Source organism: Fukomys damarensis, unplaced genomic scaffold (genome assembly GCF_012274545.1).
Source record: "Fukomys damarensis isolate Sample0158 unplaced genomic scaffold, DMR_v1.0_HiC HiC_scaffold_23, whole genome shotgun sequence".
Lineage (NCBI taxonomy): Eukaryota > Metazoa > Chordata > Mammalia > Rodentia > Bathyergidae > Fukomys > Fukomys damarensis.
The window spans coordinates 2,353,491-2,376,971 of NW_022900935.1; the positions used below are offsets into that span (position 1 = coordinate 2,353,491).

The 23,481-nt window shown below is 59.7% G+C and overlaps 1 protein-coding gene across 1 annotated transcript in view; it reads left to right on the forward strand.

Annotated features, from left to right (window-relative positions):
* Positions 1-23,481, forward strand: part of Arhgef10l (Rho guanine nucleotide exchange factor 10 like) — a 91,555-nt gene that overhangs the window by 63,060 nt on the left and 5,014 nt on the right. Inside the window, 3 exon segments of the mRNA XM_033767958.1 lie at positions 826-980; positions 5,490-5,638; positions 19,690-19,864. Coding sequence (XP_033623849.1) covers positions 826-980; positions 5,490-5,638; positions 19,690-19,864 — 479 coding nt within the window.

Genomic DNA, 23,481 nt, shown 5'->3' on the forward strand with positions numbered 1-23,481 from the left:
GAAGACAGCGAGAGAGTGCATTTCCTGAGCACCTACTATGTGCTGCGCCCCTGGGGGTCCCAGTGTAAAGTGCAGGCCGTGCCCATTCCCTGTTTCCTACCCCGCCCCGCCCCGCCCCAGGAGAACCGACTTGGAGTTGCTCTGAGCGCCATGAAGTTGGGCTGGGTCCTCATCCGGGTGCCCAGCCAGTGCCTAGCCATGGGAGGGCTCTGGTGAACACCTTTCGTCTTTGGGATAAGATCCGCATCACTTAAAATTTGCCATTTGACCATCCTAAAGTGTGACACGGTCCTCCAGGAACCACTGTTGTGTTCCAGAACACGCTCATTGCTCCCCAAAGAAACCCTGCAGCCATTTAGCAGGCCCCCCTGCCTGCCCTCGTCCAGAGCCATGCGTCTGCCTTCTGTCCCTGTGGGTTTGTTCCTGGACGTGTCCTGTCATTGGCACCCGATGCCCCGTGGCCTTTTGTCCCTTGCTTCTTGTCACTTTAGCAGTGCCCCTTCAAGGCGCGTCCCCGTGTGGGGGCTGTGCTTTGCTCCCTGGTGTCACAGCCCATTTGTTGGTGAGAACTGAGGCTCAGAATTCCACTGTAGTCAGCGGGGAGGCGGCACGTAAGGGTTTGAACTTGGGTCCGTGTGGCATAGCTCTCAACAGCGTTACTGTGCCGAGCCTGGAGCCCTGAGCTGTCCCCGTGACAGGTCCAGGGAGGGTCCCATCCTCCACAGCCTGAGCTCCTGAGGGGAGGAGCAGAGGTCTGGTCACAGCTGGGTGGGGGGCGTGCAGGGCACCCACTGAGTCCTGGCTGGCCTCGGCCTCTCTCCACAGCATCCTGCTCTACGGCAGCGTGGACACTGGCACCCCGTGCCTGGCATCGTGCCAGACCCCAGGCCTGCAGCCCGTGCTCTGTCTGCGGCACAGCCCCTCCCACCTGCTCGCTGGCCTGCAGGACGGGACCCTCGCTGCCTACCCTCGGAGCAGCGGTGAGGATGGGGTTGGGGCTTGGGGGGCAGTTCTGGGTGCTGAGGGCCCCGGGATCCATCCAGCACTTACTGCGTGACTGTCATCCTGTCTCACTGGCCCCAGAGAGTTACCTCTGCTCTGGGGGCTGGGACGCTAAGGCCAGAGGGGACAGAGCTTGTGCCCAGCCGCACGAGCATTGTGGTCCCTGGGCCCTGCGGTTTGCTCAGCCCCCGGTTTGGTGACGAGGACTGAGCGGCACGTGTGGCCACCTCCAGGCCACTGTTAGGGGCTCGAGAAACCCTCGGTCTACACAGCAGGCGTCTTGCCACCTCTGCACGGCCCTGATTGCTGCGTTACCACAGCCCGGTGCAGGGTTATAAATGGATATTTGCGCTGAGCTATATATTTTTTCTTTTGCCACTTGGCACTGTGTTGGTATTTTTAATTAGCTTTTGATAAGGCATTTATAGTTTTTAATTAAAGGGGGAAGAAGGAGGGAACAAAAAATCCCTCTCACGGTCAGACAGAGCATGCGTGTAAATGTAAATGCAGGCAGGGAGGAGGGGAGGCTTAGGCGAGGGCCTCTGAGGGAACCACCCACACTGCTGCAGGCCCTGACTCCCTGGTTTGGGCTGCTGGGTGGGGAGATGGTGCAGCTGCCGTGGCCAAATGCCACAGCAGTGGTTTAAACAATAGATCCGTTGTCTCATGGCTCTGAGGCAGAAGCCCAAGATCTAGGTGTCTCTGGCCGCTCTCCCTCTGAGGCCCAGGAAAGCATCTGTCCAAGGCTCTCCAGCCTCTGGTTGCTCTTAGCTGGGGCAGCAAGCTGCAGACCTCCTTTGGCATTGTCCCTGAGCACTGGTCTTTGTGCCCAACTCTCCCCTTTTATAAAGATGCCGATCATATTGGGCCGGGGGCCCACCCTACCCCAGTAAGACCTCGTCTGGACTGATGTATCTGCAAGGACGCTACTTCCAAATAATGTTAAATTCTGTGGCACTGGGGCTTAGGGCTTCAATGTGATAGATTTTGGACACAGTTCAATCCGTAATAGGGTCTTCCTTCTAGGCCCTGGCTTTTAGCCTGGTGTTGGAATCTGGAGTCTGTCAGATCCACAGAGCCTCTGTAGACGGTCGGACCCTCACACCCTCATGTTCCCACCGGGAAATGTCCGCCCAGAGCCCCATGACTGAGCTGAGACCTGCACCCAAGTGTCCTGCTTCCCAGGCCACAGCCCTCTCCAGACAGGGGGGGTCTTGGTGTCCCAGCAGAGCGGGAGCCACAGCTGGAGGGCAGGCTGAGATGTCCCACTGTCTTTCCTGCCTGCAAACAGTTGCCACCAGACATTTACTGAGCATCTACTGTGTGCCATGGATACCAGCAAAATGACTTATGCCTCCTGCTCTCTGGGAATTTAGGGGAGGGGACAAAATCAGTCAAGCAGGGAGCATAAGGTTCTACCTTGTTCTGGAGATTCCCAGGGAAGGATTGGGGTGTCCCATGGGAGCCTGACTGCCCCGGCACAGGGTGGGCTGGGTGGCGAGGGCCTCTCCAAGGAGGTCGATTGTGGAGCTGAGCAGTGACCAGCAAGGATGAGTTGGGGGATTGGTAGGGAAACAGAGAGGGTGTACGCAAAGCCTGGTGTGGGTGCTGGGGACCTGGGACAGAGCTGTGCTGCGGGATGGGAGCAGAGGGAAGCGGCACCAGGCAGGGGCCGACACAGGCAGAACTGGTCGTGAGGACCTTGGTTTGTGCCCATGGCTGGACACAGGCCCCTCTGGCTGGCAGACGCGTGAGCCTGTGGCCACCCCCGCAGCACTGTCTGGTGCTCCCTTGGGCTGTGGCCTTGCTTTAGTGGCTGCAACCTGCAGTGTCCGCTAGAGGTGGCTGCGTCAGGAAGCAGGAGTGGGACTCTTCCCTGTCCCGTCTCGGCTGTGCGTGGCTGGGTGTGGAGCTGGGGCCTCACCCATGACCAGCTGTGAGGCTGTCACCAGCCTTGTCCCCTCCAGATTGACAGAGACCTCAGAGGTCCTCACAGACCCCCGAGTTCCGTACTGTGCCCCTCGGAACCCATCTCGGGTACCTCCTGGTGGCCAGGAACATCTGGGATTGGGAACGACACAGGCCTCAGGTCTCGATCTTGGAGCAGGAGTTGGACGATCTGTGTGCAGTGTTGGTGGGGTTAGGTTTCCCATCCCACCTGGGTTTGGCTGAGGCTGAGACCAGATGACACCAGCTTGCCTGGCCCTCACTGTAGCTCACTGGGGAAGGGTAAGCCGCTCGACTCAGCTTCAGCCCGGAGGCCCTGCCGGACAGCAGCTGCCACTCGACCTGTGAGGACCCTGAGATGACCAGGCCACGGAGCGCCACAGTCCCACCTACAGCTGACGGGGGAGACCCAGGCCAAGGGCAGAGTGGCTTGTCTCAGCTTGTCTTTATTCACTCACTCAGGCCTTAGCCAGTGCGTGTTGAGGGCCCATGAGGTGCCAGGCACTGCACACAGTGTGGGGACCTGGGGCTCTGTGTCAGTCAGTGTGGGAATCGAGCCACGTGACGCCTCCCTACATGGTCCCCACCTCTGAGCTGGCACAGGAGTGGGCCCGGCCTCAGGTGGGGTGCAGGGTGTGCCTGGGTGGTTTCAAGGTCCACCCTCAGGAGCCAGTGACCTAAGGAGGTAGGTGAGGAATGGGCTGTCTGCTGCTGAGTCCCACCGTGGGAGATTTGTGCCTGTGGCTCTGCACCCCCCCAGCCTCAGTTTCCTCACCTGTGAAATGGGGATGCAGACAACCCCCCCTCAAGGCGTGGCTGTGAGGGTTTGATGTGCTCCCTCCCACGATGCCCTGCACCAGAGCCAGGACCCTGGGTGCTGCCATCATACCGTTGTCCCTCCCAGCTTCTGTGACCTTCACTCTGTGTCCTGCCTCTGGGCACTGGCTGGACCCAGACCCCCAGGGGAGACTTTGTCCCCTGTGGGTGGGGAAGAGGGACCTCAGCCTCCTGAAGGTGCCTTTGTGAGGCAGACGGGCCTTAGTCTTCCTTGGCTGGCTGTGTGAGCAGGTGCCAGCCGGATCCGGGCGGATGGGCTGTCAGGCAGGGGTGGGCTGCGGGTTTGGACAGGCGGCTGCTCACTCAGGGATGGAGGTAAGGATGGTGGAGAGGAAGGATGGAGCCCACAGGTGGGCAGAGCTGCCTTAGACCATTAGCCCTGTGGCCTGAGGGCAGGCAAGAACCTTAGAAAACAAAGCTCTGTCCCCTCCTGGTGGTGACAGGAGACAGGGTCCTGCAGGGGGAGCCTCTTGCCGCCCCCGCCCCCCAGGGCTGACTGGCGACTCCTGTCCCGTGTCTCCTGATGTTGCTGTGTGGGTGTTAGATGCAGCCCAGCTTCTCATTCTGTCCTGTCTGTCCTGACTTGTGAGTGAGGGGGTGGCTGGCGGACCTGTGACCCTCAGGGGTCTTGACCCCCAGCTCTTACCCCAGGCAGCCCTGCCATGCTCTGTCCAGTGTGGGCAGTGCCCACAGGGTGGACTTCCCAGTTTGGGGGCTGGTGTTCCAATATCCCTGGAGGCTTGGAGGGGGCGCTCCTGCCTCCATTTTAGCAGCGGCAGCTGGAGCTCCAGCCTTGGCCACGAGTGCTGCTCACCTCAGGCTGCTGGGGGGAGCACAAGGCCTTGCGCTTCGTCGCTCTGGCGTCCTGGTGCGGTCTGTGTCCCTGTGGGGCCTGGCGTCTTCTGGTCACCACCGCTCCTCAATGTGGTCCCAGCCACAGATCTCTTTCGAAATCAGAGCGGTGGTGGGCCTGGTCCGAGGCCTCAGTCTGAAGGGGACCTGCTTCCTGTATGCTTGTGCTTGTATCTTCAAGGAGCATCTGTGTATTTGGGGTGCCGGTTCCCCAACTTTTTAGCTGAGCTGGGCGCCTACCAATTTAGAATGGGGCAGGAGTGCCACCTTGCCTGTCAGCTGGGAAGATGGGGAGAGGGTGTGGCCGGGGTGGTGAGGTGGGGAGTCTGGTTTGGCTCCCCCTCCACACCCCGGGTAGGGGAGCTGCTGTAGAGAAAAAGCCAGCTCCGTGCAACTGCTTGGTGCCAGGGAAGTGGTTCTCAGGTGCACCACGTGTCCCTGGGGGTGGGGTGAGGCCTTGGTAGGAGCCAGGCTGGGCCAGGCCCCTCAGTCTTCAGGACGGCACACTGGGCCTGACTGGCTGTGGGGTGGCGGCATCACTGGAAAGGAGGACATCTCGCTCAGGTGTCAGCGCTGTCCTCCCAGCACCCGGCACGCGGCCTGGAGCGGAACAGGTGCTTACTGAGTATGTGTGTGATGAACAGAGAGACACAGAGTGAGGGAGGGAGGGCAGGGCTTGCATGGTGGAGCTGGGGGAGATGGGAACGGCCACCAGCAACTTGATCAAGGCAGAGGCCAAATGGGGGAGAGGGGCCCCACTCCTGGCCTTGGTTCCCGAGGACTCAAGAGCCCAAATCCCTGAGCTGCTCGCCACCCCCTGTTGCTGATCTGCACCCTCCCTGTCTTTCCAGGAGGAGTCCCATGGGACCTGGAGAGCCCACCCGTGTGTCTGACCATGGGGCCAGGGCCCATTCGCACCCTGCTGAGCCTGGAGGATGCTGTGTGGGCGACCTGCGGGCCGTGGGTCACCGTCCTGGATGCTACCACCTTGCAGACTCAGGTACTGGCCCCATTCTGGGCTGAAAGCGGGCTCCCGGGCAGCTGTGCCTGCTGGTGACGTATAGCACGGCCCGCCTCCCCTCAGCCCACCCACCTTGTACAGTGAGCAGCTGGCATGAGCCTCGGGTGTGGTTCACAAGTGACATTTTGGCGACGTTTGCTGTTGCTTGATTTGTTTGGGTTTCCCATGTGGGGTGAGCTGCCGCCAGGCTTGGGGTGCAGCTCTTGGGTATGCTGCCCTTGGAGGGGCTCACAGCTATAAATCAGCTCTTCACTCAGGAACAGTAGGCAGATTTGCGACTGTCAGGTCACAGGTGATCAGGCTGGGTCCCAGACCACACAATACTCATTTGACAGATGGTGAAACTGAGGCGGGTGCCATGGGGGAGGTCATGGGTCAGGAGATTGAGGCTCAGGGCTCTGTCTGTCACTGTCCTCGGCGTGGAGCTTGCCTCAGTGAAGGGCCACATTCTGCCTCTGGGGCTGGGTGAAACCGGCTCCTGGTTTCAGTCCTGCATGTGCCAGCTGGAGCCTTGGTGTGGCCCTGGGGGAGGAGGAGTTAATGTCCCTTCCCTGGTCCTGTGGCTTCTTGTGCTCCTAGTCAGGGCTCCGAGGAAGTGGAACCACCACAGGGTGCCTGTGTGGCTGCGTGTAGCCCAGAGGTGATTTACGGTGAGGAATTGGCACCCATGGAGGCCAAGCCATATTCCCAAGCTGGGGTCCTGCGCGGCTGGGTGTCCTTCAGTCGGGGCTGAAGACGGGGGTAGCCCACACTGTGCGTGTAGGAGAGAGGATTCATCTGATCCAAAAGGCAGGAAAGATCCGACGTCCTGGCCCACAGGCGGACAGGGAGAGGAAGCACAGTGTCCTCGCTCCGCTTTCTTGTTTTGGTCAGGCCTGCCCCCGGTCGGTGAGACCCACGCACCCTGGGGAGGGCATCTGCGTACTGAGCCCTGAGGTTCAGGTGTTCATCTCATCCTAGAATCACGTTTGGGCAAATATCCGGGGACCCAGTGGCCCCGTCAGCGCGTGAAATCAACCTTCCCATGGCATGAGGATCTGCAGGGCCAGCCAGCGCCAGCGTGAGGAGACTCTGGGTCGGCGGCTCTTCCTGGCACTGGAAGGGCAGTGGGGGACCACAGCTGCTCTGAGCTGCTCTGAGCTCCCCTTGGAGGGGGAGAGGGCTGGGCGGGTGGTGGCTCCAGGGCGGGCTCTGTCCCCTTCAGGGCTGCTTGCATTCCTTTCCCCCACGACTGGACACTGCGCCAAGAACCTTGGATACCTCGGGTGTTGGTGCTGCCCTGCCAGATGGGTGGCTCTGTGGCGGGGCCAGGGACACCCTGGCAGGACGGGAAACTGCTGTCTCCTCGCCCGATTTCTCAGTCCTCTTTCTCCTGGAGAAGCGGAAGGGGTGGGGTCCCTGAGTCGCTGTAGCCCAGACACCCTCCCCAGGCCCGGGTTTCTCTGGGTGCTGTACCCACACCCACCAAGGGCCTTCCCAGCCTTCCTCGAGCAGGGTGACTGGGGAGAGCTGGCTTTCGAAGGACTTCAAGGTCCCAGCATTATTGGGTCTCGAGCCACATGGCAGCGAGGAGGCCGATGCAGCATCCCTGATGCCTTAGCCTGCCCCGCCGTGGCCTGTGTGCGCTCTCTGGCTGACCCCAGGAAGGGAGTCGCGGTGGTCAGGGAGAGGCCAGCGGCAGAGAAAGGGCGGAAGGTGCTGGCCTCAGCACCCTGTGACCAGGGACACCTCAGCGTGGCCAACAGAGGACCTGGGGTGTGTGTGTGGAGGAGGCAGCTGCAGAAATTTGGGGGGCAGAGTGGAGCAGAGAGGCAGTTCTGAGGAGGGATTGTTTAAGGAGGAGGTCTGGAGGCCGGAGACCTGGGTCCCTGGGGCAGCAGAGAGTGTGACGGAGAGGATGGGTGTGGATGGCAGTAGAGCACTGGACACTGTCCAGAGGGGCAGGATCAGGGCAGCGTCCAAGGCAGCAGCCCCACCCCCTGTCCTGGCCTTGCCCATCTCTGTCCACCCCTTCCTGGAGGGGCTGCAGTTTTCCAGGGGGCCACTAAGAGGGGACCCCAGCTCTGCTGGTGCTAATGCTCTGTGACCTCGGGCGAGTCATGTACCTTCCTGGGCCTTAGTCACTTCTGTAAAATGGGCCGAGCACAGTGCTCCAGAGGGTTGCAGGGGCCGGGAGAAGTTTGCATGAAAGGCCCCTCGTCTCATGCGGTGCCTGCAGAGAGAGGTGGAGGAACGTTCGTTACCCTCAGTGTTACTCTCCTCACTGAAGTCTTTGCCTCCGTGGATGTGGCTTATTTGGAAAATCAAGCTCCAGCTGAGGCCTCCATGGTTTAGGTTCTGGACGGGCTGCTCTGGAGACAGGATCAGCATGGCCTCTCCCCGTCTCGCCCGCCTCGGGGCTTCCGAAGGGTGGTGGCCGGCGAGGGTGGGACAGAGGAGTGGTGGCCAGGGACCCCTGCTGCGGGGCCAGAGCTTTTCCACCTTGTGCCCACGGTTGCCGGCACAGTGACATGGCGGTCACATGCATATCTAGTGGGTCTGAGCCCCTGCTGCCTGGAATCCAGAGGAAGCTGCCCCATCTTTGTGCCGGGCTCTGGAAATGGCTCCGTCTGGCTGCTGCTGACAACCGGCCAACCTGCTCCTGGGCTGGCCGTCTCCACCCTGGCCTTGGCATCCCCTGCTTGGCCAGCCAGGCTGAGAGAACTGGCCGGTGTGGCTCACACTCTCTCGCTGTGATCTTTTGTGCACAGGGGCTGCGGGCAACATTGCTGCACAACACCTGGCTTCGAGAAAGGGCACCCAGCAGCAGCCCGGGCTTGGGGCAGCCCCTGTGGGGATGCAGGGGTTCACGGAGCTTCAGGGCGCCACAGCCGGAGGCCCGCAGTGCATGCTGGCCGGGGTTGGCTGTGGTGGCTCAGACCTGGTGTGAAGAGGTCATGGTTCACCTGGAAATTCTGTTAACTCCAGGAGCTTTTCCTGAGTCCTCCACCCCCAGGAAGTAGGGGTAACAACATGTGTTGGGTGCCTGTTGTGCGAGGTTAGCGTGGATATAAGCCCTTCATGTGTGCAAACTCATTCCATCCTCAAGCCCCCCGCTGAGGTGCGCACCGCTGTTTTTACTTCACACGTGAGGAAATACAGATGAGGCAGAGTGGGGATCCTGAGTGTTAGGCCTCTGTGTCAGGCGCCTCGGCAGGAAGGAGGACCGGGCTCCGTTTGGCTGCGCTGGCCACAGTTTTATGTCCACATCAGATGGCCCCGCGGGAGCCCCCTGGTTTTGTGAGCTGGCCTCTTAAACCAGCATGTCCTCCTGGCTGCAGGTGCACCTGTCTGTCTTCGCTCCCCGTCTGGCTGGTTGAGGGCAGCGGTGGGTGCTCCGTGGTCGAGCCGGGGGTGCGGGTGGATGGGTTCACCGAGGGTCTCCGATTTCCGCAGTCTTGGGTGTCAGGTGCTCGAGGGACAGAAATGCGATGTGACACCGGGCCTTCCGGAGCTGAGTCCAGGGCGGAGAGAGACCCAGACTGCCAGCTGTCCCCAGTGTGATGAGGCCTGAGGGTGGGCAGGCCCAGCCCAGCAAGGGCCGGAGAAGAGGGCGGGTGCCAGACCCGGCTGGAGGAGGGCAGGAGGGGGCAGCACCATCAGATCCCCCGGCTCGGGGGGCAGGAGCCCTGCTGTGTGACCAGGGGAAGTGACGCAGGTTCCGGGCGGACACAAGCACTTTACCTGAGCCAGGCTCAGGCCGGGGACGGCCGAGCAGTGTGCGCTACAGAGTGTGGGACAGCTTCCCGGGGAGGGGCCTCTGAGCCGGCAGCTGTCCCCCGGGCCCACTAGGTTCCTACTGGCTGCCCCGACCTTGCCCGTCTTTCCCCTCCGTGGAGCCGGCGCCCGGGGTCTGTCTCTGGCTTCCCACCAACTGTGTGTTCAGCTCCTTGATCCCAGTGGAGGCAGAAGCGAGGCCTGTTAAATAATAATGTCGCTCACCAGGGCCTGTGTCAACACTGCATCCTCCGTGTTCACTATCTAGATCGCCACCTTCAAAGTCTAATCCAGTCGTCTGGAGTTCATTTCAAGCGGTCGCCAGAGGGGGAAGCCGGCTGTGGGATGATCGTTGCATCTTAATTTAAAAAAACTTAGTGGGGGCAGGTCGTCAGGAGGCCGGCCGCGTGCAGGGTGGCTCTGCCAAGCTGGGGTGGTCGGGGCACGGCTACTCCTGACCTGAGTAGCCGGGGGTCTCTGCCCCCCACCTCTTGGGACAGGGAAGGGCGCGGGATGGCACTGTGCAGCCAGCCTTGCAGTGCTGTGCAGAGAGGAACCAGGCCCCTGGATGGGCTGCAAGCAGGCCACACCCAGACCTTATTCTCGCAGTCTGCAGCCTGCCGGCCCCTCTGGTGGCCTGGAGCTCGCCATGGTCCTGTGCGCCTGCTGCCAGCCCTGTGCTCCCTGGCCCTGGAGCACCAGTGAGATGACCTCGGGTGGCTCCTCTGTCACTCAGGTCTCAGTTAACTGCCGGCTCCCTGGTGTGGCTGCCGCCCAGCCACCTCCACCCCATCTTGCTTACCGCCACACGAGCAATCGTCACTGTCTGAAAATGTTGTCGACCTCCCAGGATGGTCATTCTGGGAAAACTGGGCTGGGGGACGCCCGGGGCTCCCGGGCCCAGCTAGAGGAGGGTCCCAGGAGGAACTGTGCTGGGCAGGATGTGGGCAGGGAGGCCGCACCCAGAGAAGGTGGGCAGGGATCGGTGGAGGGCATCCGAGAGGCCTGGTTTCCAGGATGGATCCTGCGGGGCAAGCTGGAGGGCACCCATGTGATTCCACAAAGCCTGTATCTTCCCAGCCGTGGGGCTGGTGGGGACGCATGGTTGGACAGCTGCGTTGCCCACCCTGGTACCAGCCTGAGGTGCTTCCATGATGGAGTCTCACTCCTGGAGAAGCCTGTAGACCCCTGGACTCCTCCGCACACCCGGAGTCAAGCTCCAGGAATTCCCAACGGACGTGGCTCATGCCGTAGCTGCAGGCTGATGTCCTGGGGCTGACCGTGTGGCCCAGGTCCCGGCCTGGCTGTCTGTCACTGTCCTGCTCCAGCCCTGGTGGGGGACCAGGCTGCAGGCACAGAGGTGCGCGGTTGGGGTTAAGGCAGAGGGCAGCGAGCGTCAGAGCCGGAAGGGGCTTCCCCGAGCTGGTGCGTTTGGCCCCATCGATGGGGCCCCGTCCCGTGCTGGCACCTCCCGCGGGCACCGTGCTGGCCTCTGTGCCGGCACAATGCTGTTTGTCACTGAACACGGCAGAGAGGGAACTTGTCCGGGTTCCTGGACCCTCGGCCCCTTCTTCCCCCTGTCCGCTTACCTGTGCTCCCGCCTTCCCCGCCCTTAATTTTCACATTTGGTGCCCAAACTTAGTTTGCATGTATTAGCCGTTGTAAATCTATCACAACAGTGTGACGTGGCATGAATAATGCATTGCTGGGCTGTATTAGTTTTCTGTCTCTCCCATCTTATTTATGACACAAAACAGGTGGGAATTTGCAAAAGTGAAATCCGGGCGCAAGGCTTCTTGGGTACTGCATGCAAATTGGCGCGAGGGGAAAAGATTCACCCGCGTGTGGCGGCGCCCGGGAGCTGCTCGCGGAAGCACCCGGTGTTTGTGCCGCTGGAGCCCACGGGGTTTGGGGTCTCGTCATTCCATGGCGTCAGCCGATGTTCAGCAGTTTTGTCCTGATTTTTAAAAAAAATGTCTTTGTTGTCGTCATCCTGTTACTTCATCAAATTAAAAGTTAGCGAGGAGAATGTGAGGCTTTGGTTCTTGAAAGGTTGTGGAGACTTCCCGGAATAAGCTCAAAAGAGGGATAAATGGGTATGGCGGCACATGCTTAGGATCTTTTGGACTCTGTGAGGCTGAGGCAGGAGGATTGCAAGTTCCAGACCCACCGGGCAGCTGAGAGACTTGGCAAGACTGTCTCAAAATAAAAAGGGCTGTGGATGTAGCTCAGTGCTGAGGCCCTGGGTTCAGTTTCCAATACTGGGAGTGTTTTCTAGCAGCAGGAAGGATCGAGGTCAGATGTTCAGAGGAACTTTCAGGAAGCTCGTGGGGAATGGAAGGTGGGGATGGGCTTGGGATCCTGTGGCCCCTTCCCTGGGAAGTCAGCCGTGTGGAGTGGCCGAGAGCTGGGCTGGGGCAGGGTCCACTGGGGTTGCCTCAGTTTCCCTACCTGTGAAAATGGGCACAATTGTGGAATGCGTGCAGAGTTGAGCTGTGCCGGGTGTAGACAGCCCCTAGGGCCGTGCCTGGTGTGGGGGGGAAGCAGAGTGGGTCATTGTTGCCCCACCATGGTCATCAGGATGCAGGAGGGGTGCAGGAGGTGCGGCCGGAATCTCTGGGGGCCACTGTGTCAGAGGCCCCTGCAGGTGTCACATTCTGTGTGCTGTCTCCCTTGCATCTCGTGGGTATGTGGCCTTCGCCGTCCTCCTGTGGATGGCAGGTGACTGTGAACAGGGCAGTGTCTTGTTCTCCGTGGCCCTCTGTGGTGTGAGTGCCGGCAGCGAGTGTCTCTCTCTCTCCCCTGCGTTCTCCTCCCCACCACCCCTCTGTCCGTGCCGACTTGTCTCTCTGCCGGCTCTGAGCCTCCCCGAGGTGCTCAGGCTCCTGCTTCTAGGTCCTGCAGGTGGCGTCCCCCATGTGGGGCTCAGAAGCAGACAGGGCAACGGGCACCCGTCACATCTGACCCTGCTCACAGCCTCCAGGCTGCCATGGACCAAGGTCAAGGCCGTCCCAGCCTGCGTTCGGTCCCTGTTCTCACCAGGCTCCCCTGTCCTGCAGGCTCTTCCCAGGTGCCTCGTGCCCTGGGCCTGGGCCCCCACTGCCGCCCTGCAGGGAACTCTCCCTCCTGTCCTCAGATTTGGCAGAATCTTCCTGGTCATTGAAACTCCCGACCCCTTTGCCAGGGACCCTGACTCCTCCCTGAACACTTGCTGCGTCTCCTCTGGACTCCTCCGGTCCCAGCTCTGCTCTACAGGGCACCACCTACACAGGAGCCCGAGCGTCTCTCCTGCCCGTGGTGTCCCCAGGGCCTGGCAGCCATGGACACCTGTGAGACTGAAGGAGAGGAAGGGAAAGGCCAGGCCTGCCCTCAGTAGGGAATGGGAAATGGCTTCCCAGCGATAAGCCGATATTTATTAAATCCTCCCGTGCAAGAGGTTCAACTCGGAGCCTGGTTTAGCCTGTCTAGACGTTAAATGCATTCACAGTAACGGTTCTAGTCCCTCTCCCGAACATGCTCGCGTATTCTGTCTCTCTGTCTAGCTCTGTCTCTGTCTCTTGCAGTATGCACCCTTCTCCTCTCCCATGGTGGACTGGCCGTGTCCTCGCTCCGTCGGCTGCTTTCTGTCTTGTCTGTCCCTGTGTGACTGCGTTGGTCTCCCCTCGGCAGGTGCCCACCCTGCACCCCCCGCTCCTCCTTGGCTCTGTCTGCCCACCTGGCCCAGGGGTGGGCAGGGTCCACTAGCAGCAGCCCTGCCCCTCTCGTGGGTGGGCAGAGACCTTGGTTACCAGCCCTGGGCTAACGCTGATGGAAGTCACTGCTGCCAGAGGCTGCTCTGAGCGCTTTGCAAGTGGCAGGGTATTAGTGTCCCATTCGAAAGCTGAAGAGACGGAGGTGGAAAGAGGCACAGCTGGGACGCAAACCTGGCCTCCAGACCGTGGCTTTACTGTCCGTCTCGGGCAGTAAGGTAAGGAAGCAGGCACCGGCCATGGGAGGGCCTCCAGCAGGCGAGACCTGAAGGCCTGGCTCGGCTCTGCCACTCCCTGCCCAGATTACACCCATGGGCCTCTGTGTCCTCATCCAGTGACCCTGCCTTCCTCTTGGGGTCCACAGGAACTCTGAGGTCAGTGGAGATGAGGTGCGCAGCCGGGGTACACACGGGACCCCTCTCCTGTGTGGTCCTCCCCAGGTCTGTGGTGTGGGGTGGGCGGGACCCACTGACTTGGCCCTGGCACCGCTACGAGGAAGGCTGCTTACAGCAAAGGCGCCCGGTGCCCCTGGGTGGCCGTGGGCCCAGCCCTCCCTCCTGAGGTGTTGATGCCGCCGGAGAGGAAATGCTAGGCTGGCTTTTGTAATTGAAGGAAACAAAAGCAATTAAATAGGACTCATAGGAGAATAGCAATAGCCCGTGCCGGGAGATGCCTGTCGTTCCCTGTCCCTTCCGAGGAGAGAGGCCCTGGGGAGTCTCAGTTCAGCTCTGGCTGTGAAGGTAAAACTGTCACACGGCCGGGGCAGCGTGGCCTCCTCTGCAGTGGCCTTCTGGACGCCTCGCCGGGGTGGTCACTGAGGTGACCCGAGAGGGCCCCCTAGTGTCTGTCCTCACTTTCATGTGTGCTTACCGTGGGCGAGCCCTCGTGTTAGCGTTTTGGGCACAGGTGGTTTATAGGCTCTTTTGAGATGTTGGCAAAAATGGTTAACTGTTTTTCTGTAAAAAGGCGCCAAAGATACCAAACTTCACACAAGATCTACTGTTAAAGGAAGGCTGGGGACTGGGCGTCTGTCTTGGGGTCGGCAAGAGGTGTGTCCCTTCCTCCCTTCTGGGCGCCCACAGTGGCCCCGAGGTGGGAGAGTCCGGCAGCTGTGGTCACCTGTTAGACCAGAGTGACCTCCTGCCTACTTCGCAGACGCACACACTGAGCCCCAGGCCTGCCCGTCAGAGGTGGGACTGGATGCCCCATGCTAAGCCTCCCTGAAGAGGGGACGCCTGCTTCTGGCTCATGAACCCTTGGCCGTGACCAGGTCGGGCAAGGCAGGAGCGGCAAGGCATCCATCTGTGTCCTAGAGGCAGAGCGTGGATGCTGGTGTCCCATGAGGGTGACCGGCCATCCTGGTTTTCACTTCTGCATATCCGGCTGGACAGGCCTGGGCCGGCCGGGACGAGGTCGTCACCCAGGGTTGGAATCTGGCTTTCCCCATTTCCTTCCGGCGCTGCTTTGGGAATGTTAGTTTCTCATTTTCGGTTCCTCAGCTGCGCCGTGTTGGTAGGAGTGAGCTAGACTGGGATGGAAGGGCTCTTAGGCTGATTTTGCTGGCCCAGGGCTGCAGCTTGGAGTGGGGCCTGTCCTCTTGCTGGCTGAGTGACCCTGGTTATTCCTCGAAGCTTCGGGGTTACCCCCTTTGGAAGAGGGTGGCTGTGGGGGTCAGAGGGAGGTGGTGTTGGTGAGGCATTGGCCGGTGCCCAGCGGGTGCTCTGAGCCCATGACCAGGTGTACTGGAGCAGTCGTGGGTGGTGACTGGGGCACGGCATGGGCCGGAGCCTCTACACTCAGCCCTGGCTCAGAGCCCGGCTGTGAGTGTCCCTGCAGGCACATAAATGTTGCAGGGTGGGGGTTGGGCTGCGTCAGGCGGGCGCCTGCAGCCAAGTGGGTGGGGGCCCCGCACCTCCTGCCCACCTGAGCAGCCAGCCTGCTGCGTGCTCCGCTTGGGTGGTTCCTCACGGCCCCACGAGGCAGCTTCTCTTTCTGTCCCCGATTACAGAGGAGACCGCAGAGTCACAGGGCCCACCTTCTGGCTGCCAGCTCTTAAATTTTTTTTCTTTAAATGCCTTTGCCTTTTGCCCACAACTTCACAAATCCTATCACAGCTCCCGAGTCACCGAGACGGCATTTTACGCCCAGGATATGACACCAGCGCGCTGCATTCTGTGCAAAGGCCCATGTCCCCAGCTGTCCTCGGAGTACCTCTCATAGCTACTCAGTCCCCATCCGGCCCGGGTAACACACTGTTTGTGGTTCTGTCTCTTTAGTCTCCTTTCTCCCGGAATAATCTCGCCTTCAGTTTCTTTGTAATATAGACTTCTTCTGAGAAGCCCTAGCCAGGTATTCCGAAAGATCTCCAACCTGGAACTGCCCTGCTGTTTCCCGTGGCCCAGTGCGGTGGGGTGTGTTGGGGGGCGTCACCGCCCATCGCCTGGGGACGGTGGGGTCTGCGGGGTCCCCCATGCAAACTGCTGCTGCGTTCCCTGTGCGATCAGTGTCACCTGCTGGTGCTCCTGGGCCCGTGTAGCAGTCCTGTCTCCCGGCGGACCTCCTCCGGGGGTTCCACTCTCCACCCGGGACCCTTTAGTGGTTGTAAATTTCTGCCGGCCCTCCTGCATTTGTAGGTGTCACTAGTGGAGGTTTCCCCATCCCTAGTCCACACCTGTTCCCCTTCATATTCCTGCAGAGCCCTGGATTCCTTTTAAAACTCAGCGGCTGTAGACCCCAGGAGCACCGTTACTCTTTCTGACAGCTCAGTTTGTCTAGGATTTGGCCATTGGGCATCAGGACCCTGGCTCCTGGCCCCTTTGGACATTTCCCATCATTCTTTGCTTTGCTCTTTGGCATTCCGGGAAGTTCTGATGCTGCTCTCTAAGCCCTGATCTGCGATTTCTCTGGGGTGTCTGGGACGGTGTTCCCCCGTGTGGGGACTAAAATGAAGACCTGAGTTTGCTCCTGCCGCTGGGGCCCTGTTGCCTTCACCAGCCCACCCTCTTCTTCTGGGGGACAGAGCGTGGCCATTGTGGAGTTTATAATCATCCATAATCCGACTGTGAAACCCAGACGCGCACCTTCCCTCTGTCACCCGCCTCCACTCTTTTCATCTGTGCAAACGCTGGCCCTGGCAGCACCAGCCTGTGCTGCTCACGTGCTCTTTCACAGTCTTGGTGCGCCAGAAGGGGCGGGGTCTGCTCGGAGACCTCTCCATGCTTAAACAAGGACCACGGCCTGCGGTCACAGTGCTGTGTCCCAGCTAGTGGGTTCTTGTCAGTGTGGGAGTGACTAGGTTCTAGCACAGCTTGATTTACCAACACGGTGGCAGCCTGGATATCCCTGGAGGGTCCTTGCCTGTCCAGCTGGGCTGTTACAGAATTCTAGCAGGCAGTCCCTGGGGTGGGGTGAGGTCAGAAGCTGTGCCTGGATGCCAGGGGCCAGGAGGGCAGGACGCACTGGGCTTTCCAGCCCCAGAGGAGCCTGAGCTGGTGGCAGGTGGGCAGGTGGCATTCTTCAAGGGTGAGGCCAGTAGAGGTCGTTGGAGGGTCAGGCAGCCTCGGGAAGCCAGGTCCAGAGGCAACGGGTGGGAAACGTGGGGTCTGTGCTCCCAGTACACAGCAGTCCCGCCCAGAAAGCAAAACGAGTCGCATCGCTTCTCGACAGTGCGTTCAGGAGCAGTGCGGACCAGGCCCTTCAGACACCTGCTCTCACCCGAGCCGCTGGGCATCGGGACCCACGATTCTGGCCCATCCTGTGGACCCAGAGGCACAGCCGGGGCTTCCAGCTCTGCTCCTGGCTTCGGGCCGGTGGGGAGGCTCAGCTGGCCCAGGTCCCACGGTGACTGAGGCCTGAGGGCTGGGGCTGGAGCTGCCCTGCCGACCCTCCTGACTGCCTCTGTCTCCCCACCCGCCTTGCCCCTGTGGGCCGGCAGGTTGGCACAGGCCTCTGCAGAGCCCCGCGGGTCTGGAGACAGACTCGTTACGTCTCTGGAGAAATGAGCCTGGGTTTCCGCTGCCGACTTCTCTTTTAATTAGATTCTGACAGCTGCAGTGTGCGGCTGGCTGGCTGCAAATTCAGGTGAGGCTTTCTGTGGTCTCCTTTCTGGCTCCAGTGCACTGGGCTTTTTCTGAGGCAGGAAATGCTTCTGACCTCTCCGCAGGAACCAGGCAGGAGCTGGGTGCACACAGATGCCTTTTTGGTGTGTGTGTGTGTGTGTGTGTGTGTGTGTGTGTGTGTGTGTGTGTGTGTGTGTGTGTGTGTGTGTGCGTGTGTGCGTGCGTGTTGGTGTGTTTGCGTGCAAGGTGGGACGCTGCTCTTTAGAAAAGTGTGTGGACAAACATGCGGGGCATCCAACTGTATGCTGACTCCCGGCCTGGGGCTGATGCTGCCTCAGCTGCCTCCCAGCAAGGTCTGGAGCTCTCTTGCCCCTCCTGGGCCCTCCTGTAGGCTGGGGAAACAGCAGGCCCCCTGTGGTTTCCCTGAAGGATCCCTTGGTGTGAGAGCCGATCCCTGCCCTTTGAGCTGGTCCAGCCTGATGGGGACCTGGTCCTTGTGACTTCTCTTCTGTGCAGTGGACCTGCCTCTGACCAGCCTGGGGTGCAGGAGAGGAAGGTGGCCCTCTGGTTGTCCCCAGACCGGAACCTAGCCACATGGTTGTCATGCCGCACGTCTTTGAAAGTAAACCCAATCACCAGCTCTGCTCCCTGCAGCACCAAAATAGAATCTAAACTGTTTACTACAGATTGCAGGCAACCTGGTGGGACAGGGCCTCTGTCCACCTCGCCCACCTCAGTCTTACCACTGTAATCCCACCTCGAACTTCTCTGATTTGCATCCCTGCCTCAGGGCCTTTGCACTCACTGTGTCCTCTGCCTGCAGGGCTTTCTCCCTTCATCCGATCATCCCAGGGCTGTGTCCTTCGCATCAGAAATACCTTCCCTGCCTGCCCATTTTTCATGGCTTGCAGTGTTTCTCTGTATGGTGGTTATCACTGCTTGGAGGGATTTCTGTTTGTTTTAATCGTGTCCTGCAGGGAGTATTTGGGCCCCAAGGTTTTCTCATCCCCCTCTGTATTTCTAGCCCATAAGCCCATGCCAGCCCATAGTAGGTGCTCAAGAGACCCATGGACACTGGGGCCGTAGCAAGCTGTCCTAACCAGGGCTCCTCAGGACAACTTTCACATATGAGTGGGGAAACCAAGGCACGGGCCTGTGGCGCTATTGAGGAAATGAGGTTTCTTAGCGGGTCTGATCTCGGCATTTTCTGTACAGCATCTTCTCGTGGTTTCCAGCTTCTACCCAGCACATATTCTTTATAGAGAATGTGGAAAAACCAGGAAACTAGGTTGGAGGACTCTCCAGGCAGCCCCTGGAGCCGTTCCCCGCTGCCCGTCCTCCCCCTGTGACTGGACACTTTCCCTGCTCACCTGCGACTACAGCGTCCACACTTCCCTGTGCCCCTCACAAGGGTGTCTGTAAATATGACTTGAAGTGGAGGCAGGACGGCCCGAGGAGGCTGGGTCACTCCTGTCCCCGTGCCTGGGGCTTGTGCCGTGCAGGGTGCTGATGGCCAGAGGCTCTGCCTTGAGCCTGGAGTGCGGGACGTGGTGCAGGTGTCCCCGGCCAACACCAGGAGACGCCGTCTGAAGGACAAGGCCGGCTGTGAGCGGATGGGCTGGTTTCATGGGTCAGGGATGGCGGGTGGCACCCTGAGGCGGTGTCTTCGGGCGTCGAAGGGACCAGCTGAAGTGTGTTGTGGACTGGGCATCCGGAGGGCAGAGGTGTGGCCGGGCCCAGAGCATGGGGAGCTTGTGAGAAGAGGCTGGACTTGGGGCCGAGCCGGGGCCTCAAACACTTAGTGAAGGAGCTTCAGCTTTCTTCTGCAGGGGTGGGAAGCCTGGCCATTTGCATCTTCTTTTTAAAAGAGGGAAGTAGGGGTGTTTGTTTAAGATCAGAATTAAACCTATTCCTGTAAGGAAGAAAAAAATCAAACGCCCTGCAGTGATTCACCCTGGGAGGCCCTTCCCGTCCTCATCCTGACCCAGCCTCCTCGAGGAGACTCCTTGCCGGCTCTGTCTGTAATCCGGCCGTGACTCTGTTTCCTCTGCTGCCTCCTCTCCAGCTGCTTGGACATTATCTACTGGCCCCACTGCAGAGGAGAAGGGTTTGCCTCCCACTTCCCGCCTCCCTTCCTCAGTGTCTCTGCGGGTTGCTGAGGTCACTTCAAGTTCTGTACGCAACCCTGGCTTCTTTAACTGACTGTTCCGTCCTTCCCAGCTGTGAGCTGAGGACAGGGGAAGGGGCCCACCTCTCTCCCTGCCCTTGCGGGGGCCACCATGTCCCCAGCCCGGGGCCGGCCACATCCACAGTGTTGGCCCGGGTCTCTCGCCCCGTTAGAATTCGCCTCAGCCATGGTGAAGCCCCTTCCGGGCCTGACTGCTCAGGCTGGGCAGGTGCTGCTGGGCGGTGAGGCCTGGAGAAGCTGCTGGCACTGGCCCGGCCCCAACCCTGCCTCCCTTCTCAGCAAAGCTTTGAGGCCCACCAAGACGAGGCGGTGAGCGTGACACACATGGTGAAGGCGGGCAGCGGCGTGTGGATGGCCTTCTCCTCTGGCTCCTCTATCCGCCTCTTCCACACTGAGACCCTGGAGCACCTGCAGGAGATCAACATCGCCACCAGGACCACCTTCCTGCTGCCAGGTGAGACTGCGGTCCCGAGCCCTGGGCGAGGGGGAAGGCAGAAAGTGGCAGGAGGGGACTGACATCCGCCCGCCCTCTCAGAGCTCCTCTTCCTGTCTCCCTGTGCACCTGCCCTGCAGCCCAGCAGCCTGGCTCTCAGCAGGTGGCTCACGGGAAGGACCAGCTGGGCAGGACTGGCTGCTCAGGTTGACTCAGAGTCCACCTCTGCCTCAAATCCCTGGCAGGGTGAGGGCAGGGGAGGAGAGGTGGCTGACCACAGCGTCTCTCCTTAGAGGGCTTTCTAGGGAAGGCACGTGTCCCACTTGGTTTGTGGGCCAGTGAGTTTGGAGGCCTGGGGAGACCAGGGACTTCGGGGTGGGGTGGGTCCCCTTGTGGCCTGTGCTTCCTCCTGCAGAGCCAGAGGTGAGGAGCAATGGCTGAGCTCATCTCACACTGCTGCAGCCCTGCCCAGGGCGTACACGGAATTGGCTTCTTGCCCCCTTAATCTGCTGCTGAGATGCAGGGGCTGTGCTTGGGGAGCCAGGGCAGACAGCTGCCTCTGCCCCTGCTCACCCCAGCTGGCCTCAGAGCCGCCCGTGGCCCCCCAGGCTCTGGCTCTCATTGTGTCCCTCTCTGGGCCGAGGCAGGCTCCATTGGTTGGGAGGGTAGAAACCCCTGCGGCCAGGGACCTGGCAGATGGGCCGGGACGCAGTTCCCTGATCGTGGGGGTGGGGGCCTAGGTGTCACGCTGGCTGCTTCTTCCTGGGCAGTCGTGGCTGTCCTTGGGTCTGAACCGGCCCCCCAGGGGTGGTCACTGACTAGATGAACGAGTCATAGTAACAGTGTGGAGCTTCGCGGTAGCCCGGAGCTGTCCGGGCAGGGCCTCGTTTCACCGGACCCCCTTGAGCTGCAATTGTCCCCATGTTACAGACGTACAAGCAGATTCTCCCAGGAAGGAGCCCATGTCCACTCAGTGCCTGTGTGGACTCATCCCAGGGCCCAATTGTTACATGTTTGCTAGAGGAAAAAGCCTGGCTTCAGGGTCAGCCTGGGTCCTGCTCTCCTGGAGCCCCAGGGGTAGATGCCACCAGGGCTGGGACGGTGCCTGGTGAGGCCTGAGTGTGACGGTCCCCAGTGAGGACCCCTTGTCCATTCTCCCCGGGGTGGAGAGGCCCAGTGGAGCCTTGCTCTGGAGTCTTTTTGGTTTTTGAAATACCAGGAATATGGGCTGGGGATTTGGCTCAGTGGTTCTCCCGCCTACCTTGAAATACCAGGAATAGAACCCAGGGCCTTCACACTGAGCTACATCCTCAGCCCTTTCTTAATTTTGAGACGGGGTCTCACTAAGTGGGCTAAGTTGCCCAGGCTGGGCTTGAACTTGTGACCCTCCTGCCTCAGCTTCCCAGAGTACTGGGATTACAGGCGTGCGCTTCCACTCCTGGCCAAGGGTCTTTCCTCCTCCCTCCCTCCCTCCTTCCTTTTCCCCCCCTTTAGTTTCATTGTATTTCATGGAGTTTAGGGACTCGCTCCATCCGTTATCCAAGTTTCATCCATTTCAGCTGTAATGAAAATTTCTCCGTATCACAAAGTATTTCCACATTTCTACGGATAGCTAAATTATTCCAAGATAATGGGACGACGGGAAATGGATCGTCTTGTGGGCCTTTTTAAATCTTCAGAATCTCCTCGGGTTGGGGTCGAGGGCACGAGAGAGGGCGAGGGCCGTGTGAGGAGAGAGCCCCCCAGCGGCGGGAAATGGCTGCTCCGCTTGGAGTGGGCTCCTTGTGGGCTCTGCCAGGAAGGACGGGCACCAGGAGTAAGTGTGGTTGTACCAGAGCCAGATGTAGAGGATCGGCCTGCCCCGGCACGCTGCTGGAAGGCCAGAGCCGGGGAGGGACCCAAGGGCTCTTGTCCCGTTCTCCTGCGGGCTCACTGTGCGGCTTGGGCGGTCAGCCTGCCTGCCTCTCCTGCCCTCAGTTTCCCCCTATAAACAGTGAGGGGCTGAGATTTGGCTCAGAGCTGGATCAGGCCGAGTCTGGCAGTCCAGAGCCTGGAGCCATAGTTCCTGCGGGAGCCCCAGCCCTGCCCTTTGTGGCTGTGACCCGGAGAATGTGCACAGCCACCCACACGCCCACCCAGCAGGCAGGTGTGGGCATTGCGGGAGACAGTGCGAGACCGCCTCAGCCTGGTGGTCACGTCACTGTCACCAGCATCGTCTTTACAACCCGCCGAGAGCCCGTCACACCCACCTGTCGCCGGGGCTCCCTTACGGGGACTCCTTGTCCGACCCCCAGGGCCCCAGTGATGTCAGAGGTCAGTGCAGGCAGGAGTGACCCCTCTGCTGGGCCAGGCCCTGGGCAGACCGGACGTCTCCCCGCACCCAGTGCCCAGGCCTGACGTTTCCCAGTCAGCCAGGCGGGAGGCCTGGGGTCCTGAGCTTCAAGGGAGGCTTCTGGTTCCCAGGCTTCAAATCCACCCATGTGGTGCCCCTCGGAGGATCAACGAAGCACGGTTCTTAAATTCTTTATTAGAGATATTTAAAATAGGCTTTTAAGTATTTTTCTTCCCCCACACCACCAAATGAAATAATTGCATAATTAGTAATAAATTTGTTCCTTTTCTAAGTGTGGATTTTTTTAGGGCATGTTAAAAATTTATCTTGCTTCCTTCCCTCGACCCTTGCTTCCACCCCAGTACCCGACTGGTATTAATGCATTTTTTAACCTAAACTCCCTCCTCCTTTTAACTAGACAGGTCATTAATAAAATGTTCTCCGAGAGCCCGAGCTTTTTAAAGTTGTATATCTCCAGATAGATGGCTTGGGTGAGCTGCACACTGCTGCATTAAGTCTCTGTGATAAAATATTTATCCACCATTAGAATTTTCTTTCCTTTCCGCCTGTTTGTGAAGTGCCTCCCTCTTTTCCTCCAGGCATGGGGGAGGAGCGGGCCCGGAACGAGCTCAGAAGACGAGTCATTTCTCACCTTCGCTGCCTCTTTGGGCTCTCGCTCACCTCTCTCCCCTTCATTTGTGGGGTTTCCGTTTCCTGGCAGGGTTTGGAGGGGTACGTGGGGCGTCAGAGCAAACTGCTGCTCAAGGTCAACCAGCTGTGGAAAAGGGCAGTGAGAGCGTCCCCTTCCTGTGGCCTTGCTCTTGTGGGTTTCTGGCTGTGGTAGGGCTCATCATTTTTTTGTTGTTGTTATTTTTGGTTTTCTGAGACAGGGTCTCACTATGTAGTTGAGACTGACCTGGAACTCACTATGCAGCCCAGGCTGGTCTCGAACTGAACTCACAGCGACACAGCCATCCTCCTGCCTCAGCCTCCCGTGTGCTGGGATTACAGACATGCACCACCATGCCCGCCTGGTAGGGCTCATCTTAAAACATCAGTGTCTACTTCCTTTTAAAAGTCACGAACATTATACTGATGGTTTTCATTTATTGATTGAATGCTGTGGGTTCAACTGTATGGGCATGTATTTGTATTTATAATAATCATAAAACTGAACAAGATGTGTATATAATATTATTGATCCAGGAAAGAAAGCAAGTTCAGATTCACACAGCTGGTAAAAGACATCAACACCCCCGTCCTTTTCCACTTCTCTGTACTTGTCATCCGCCTATCCCTCCCTCCC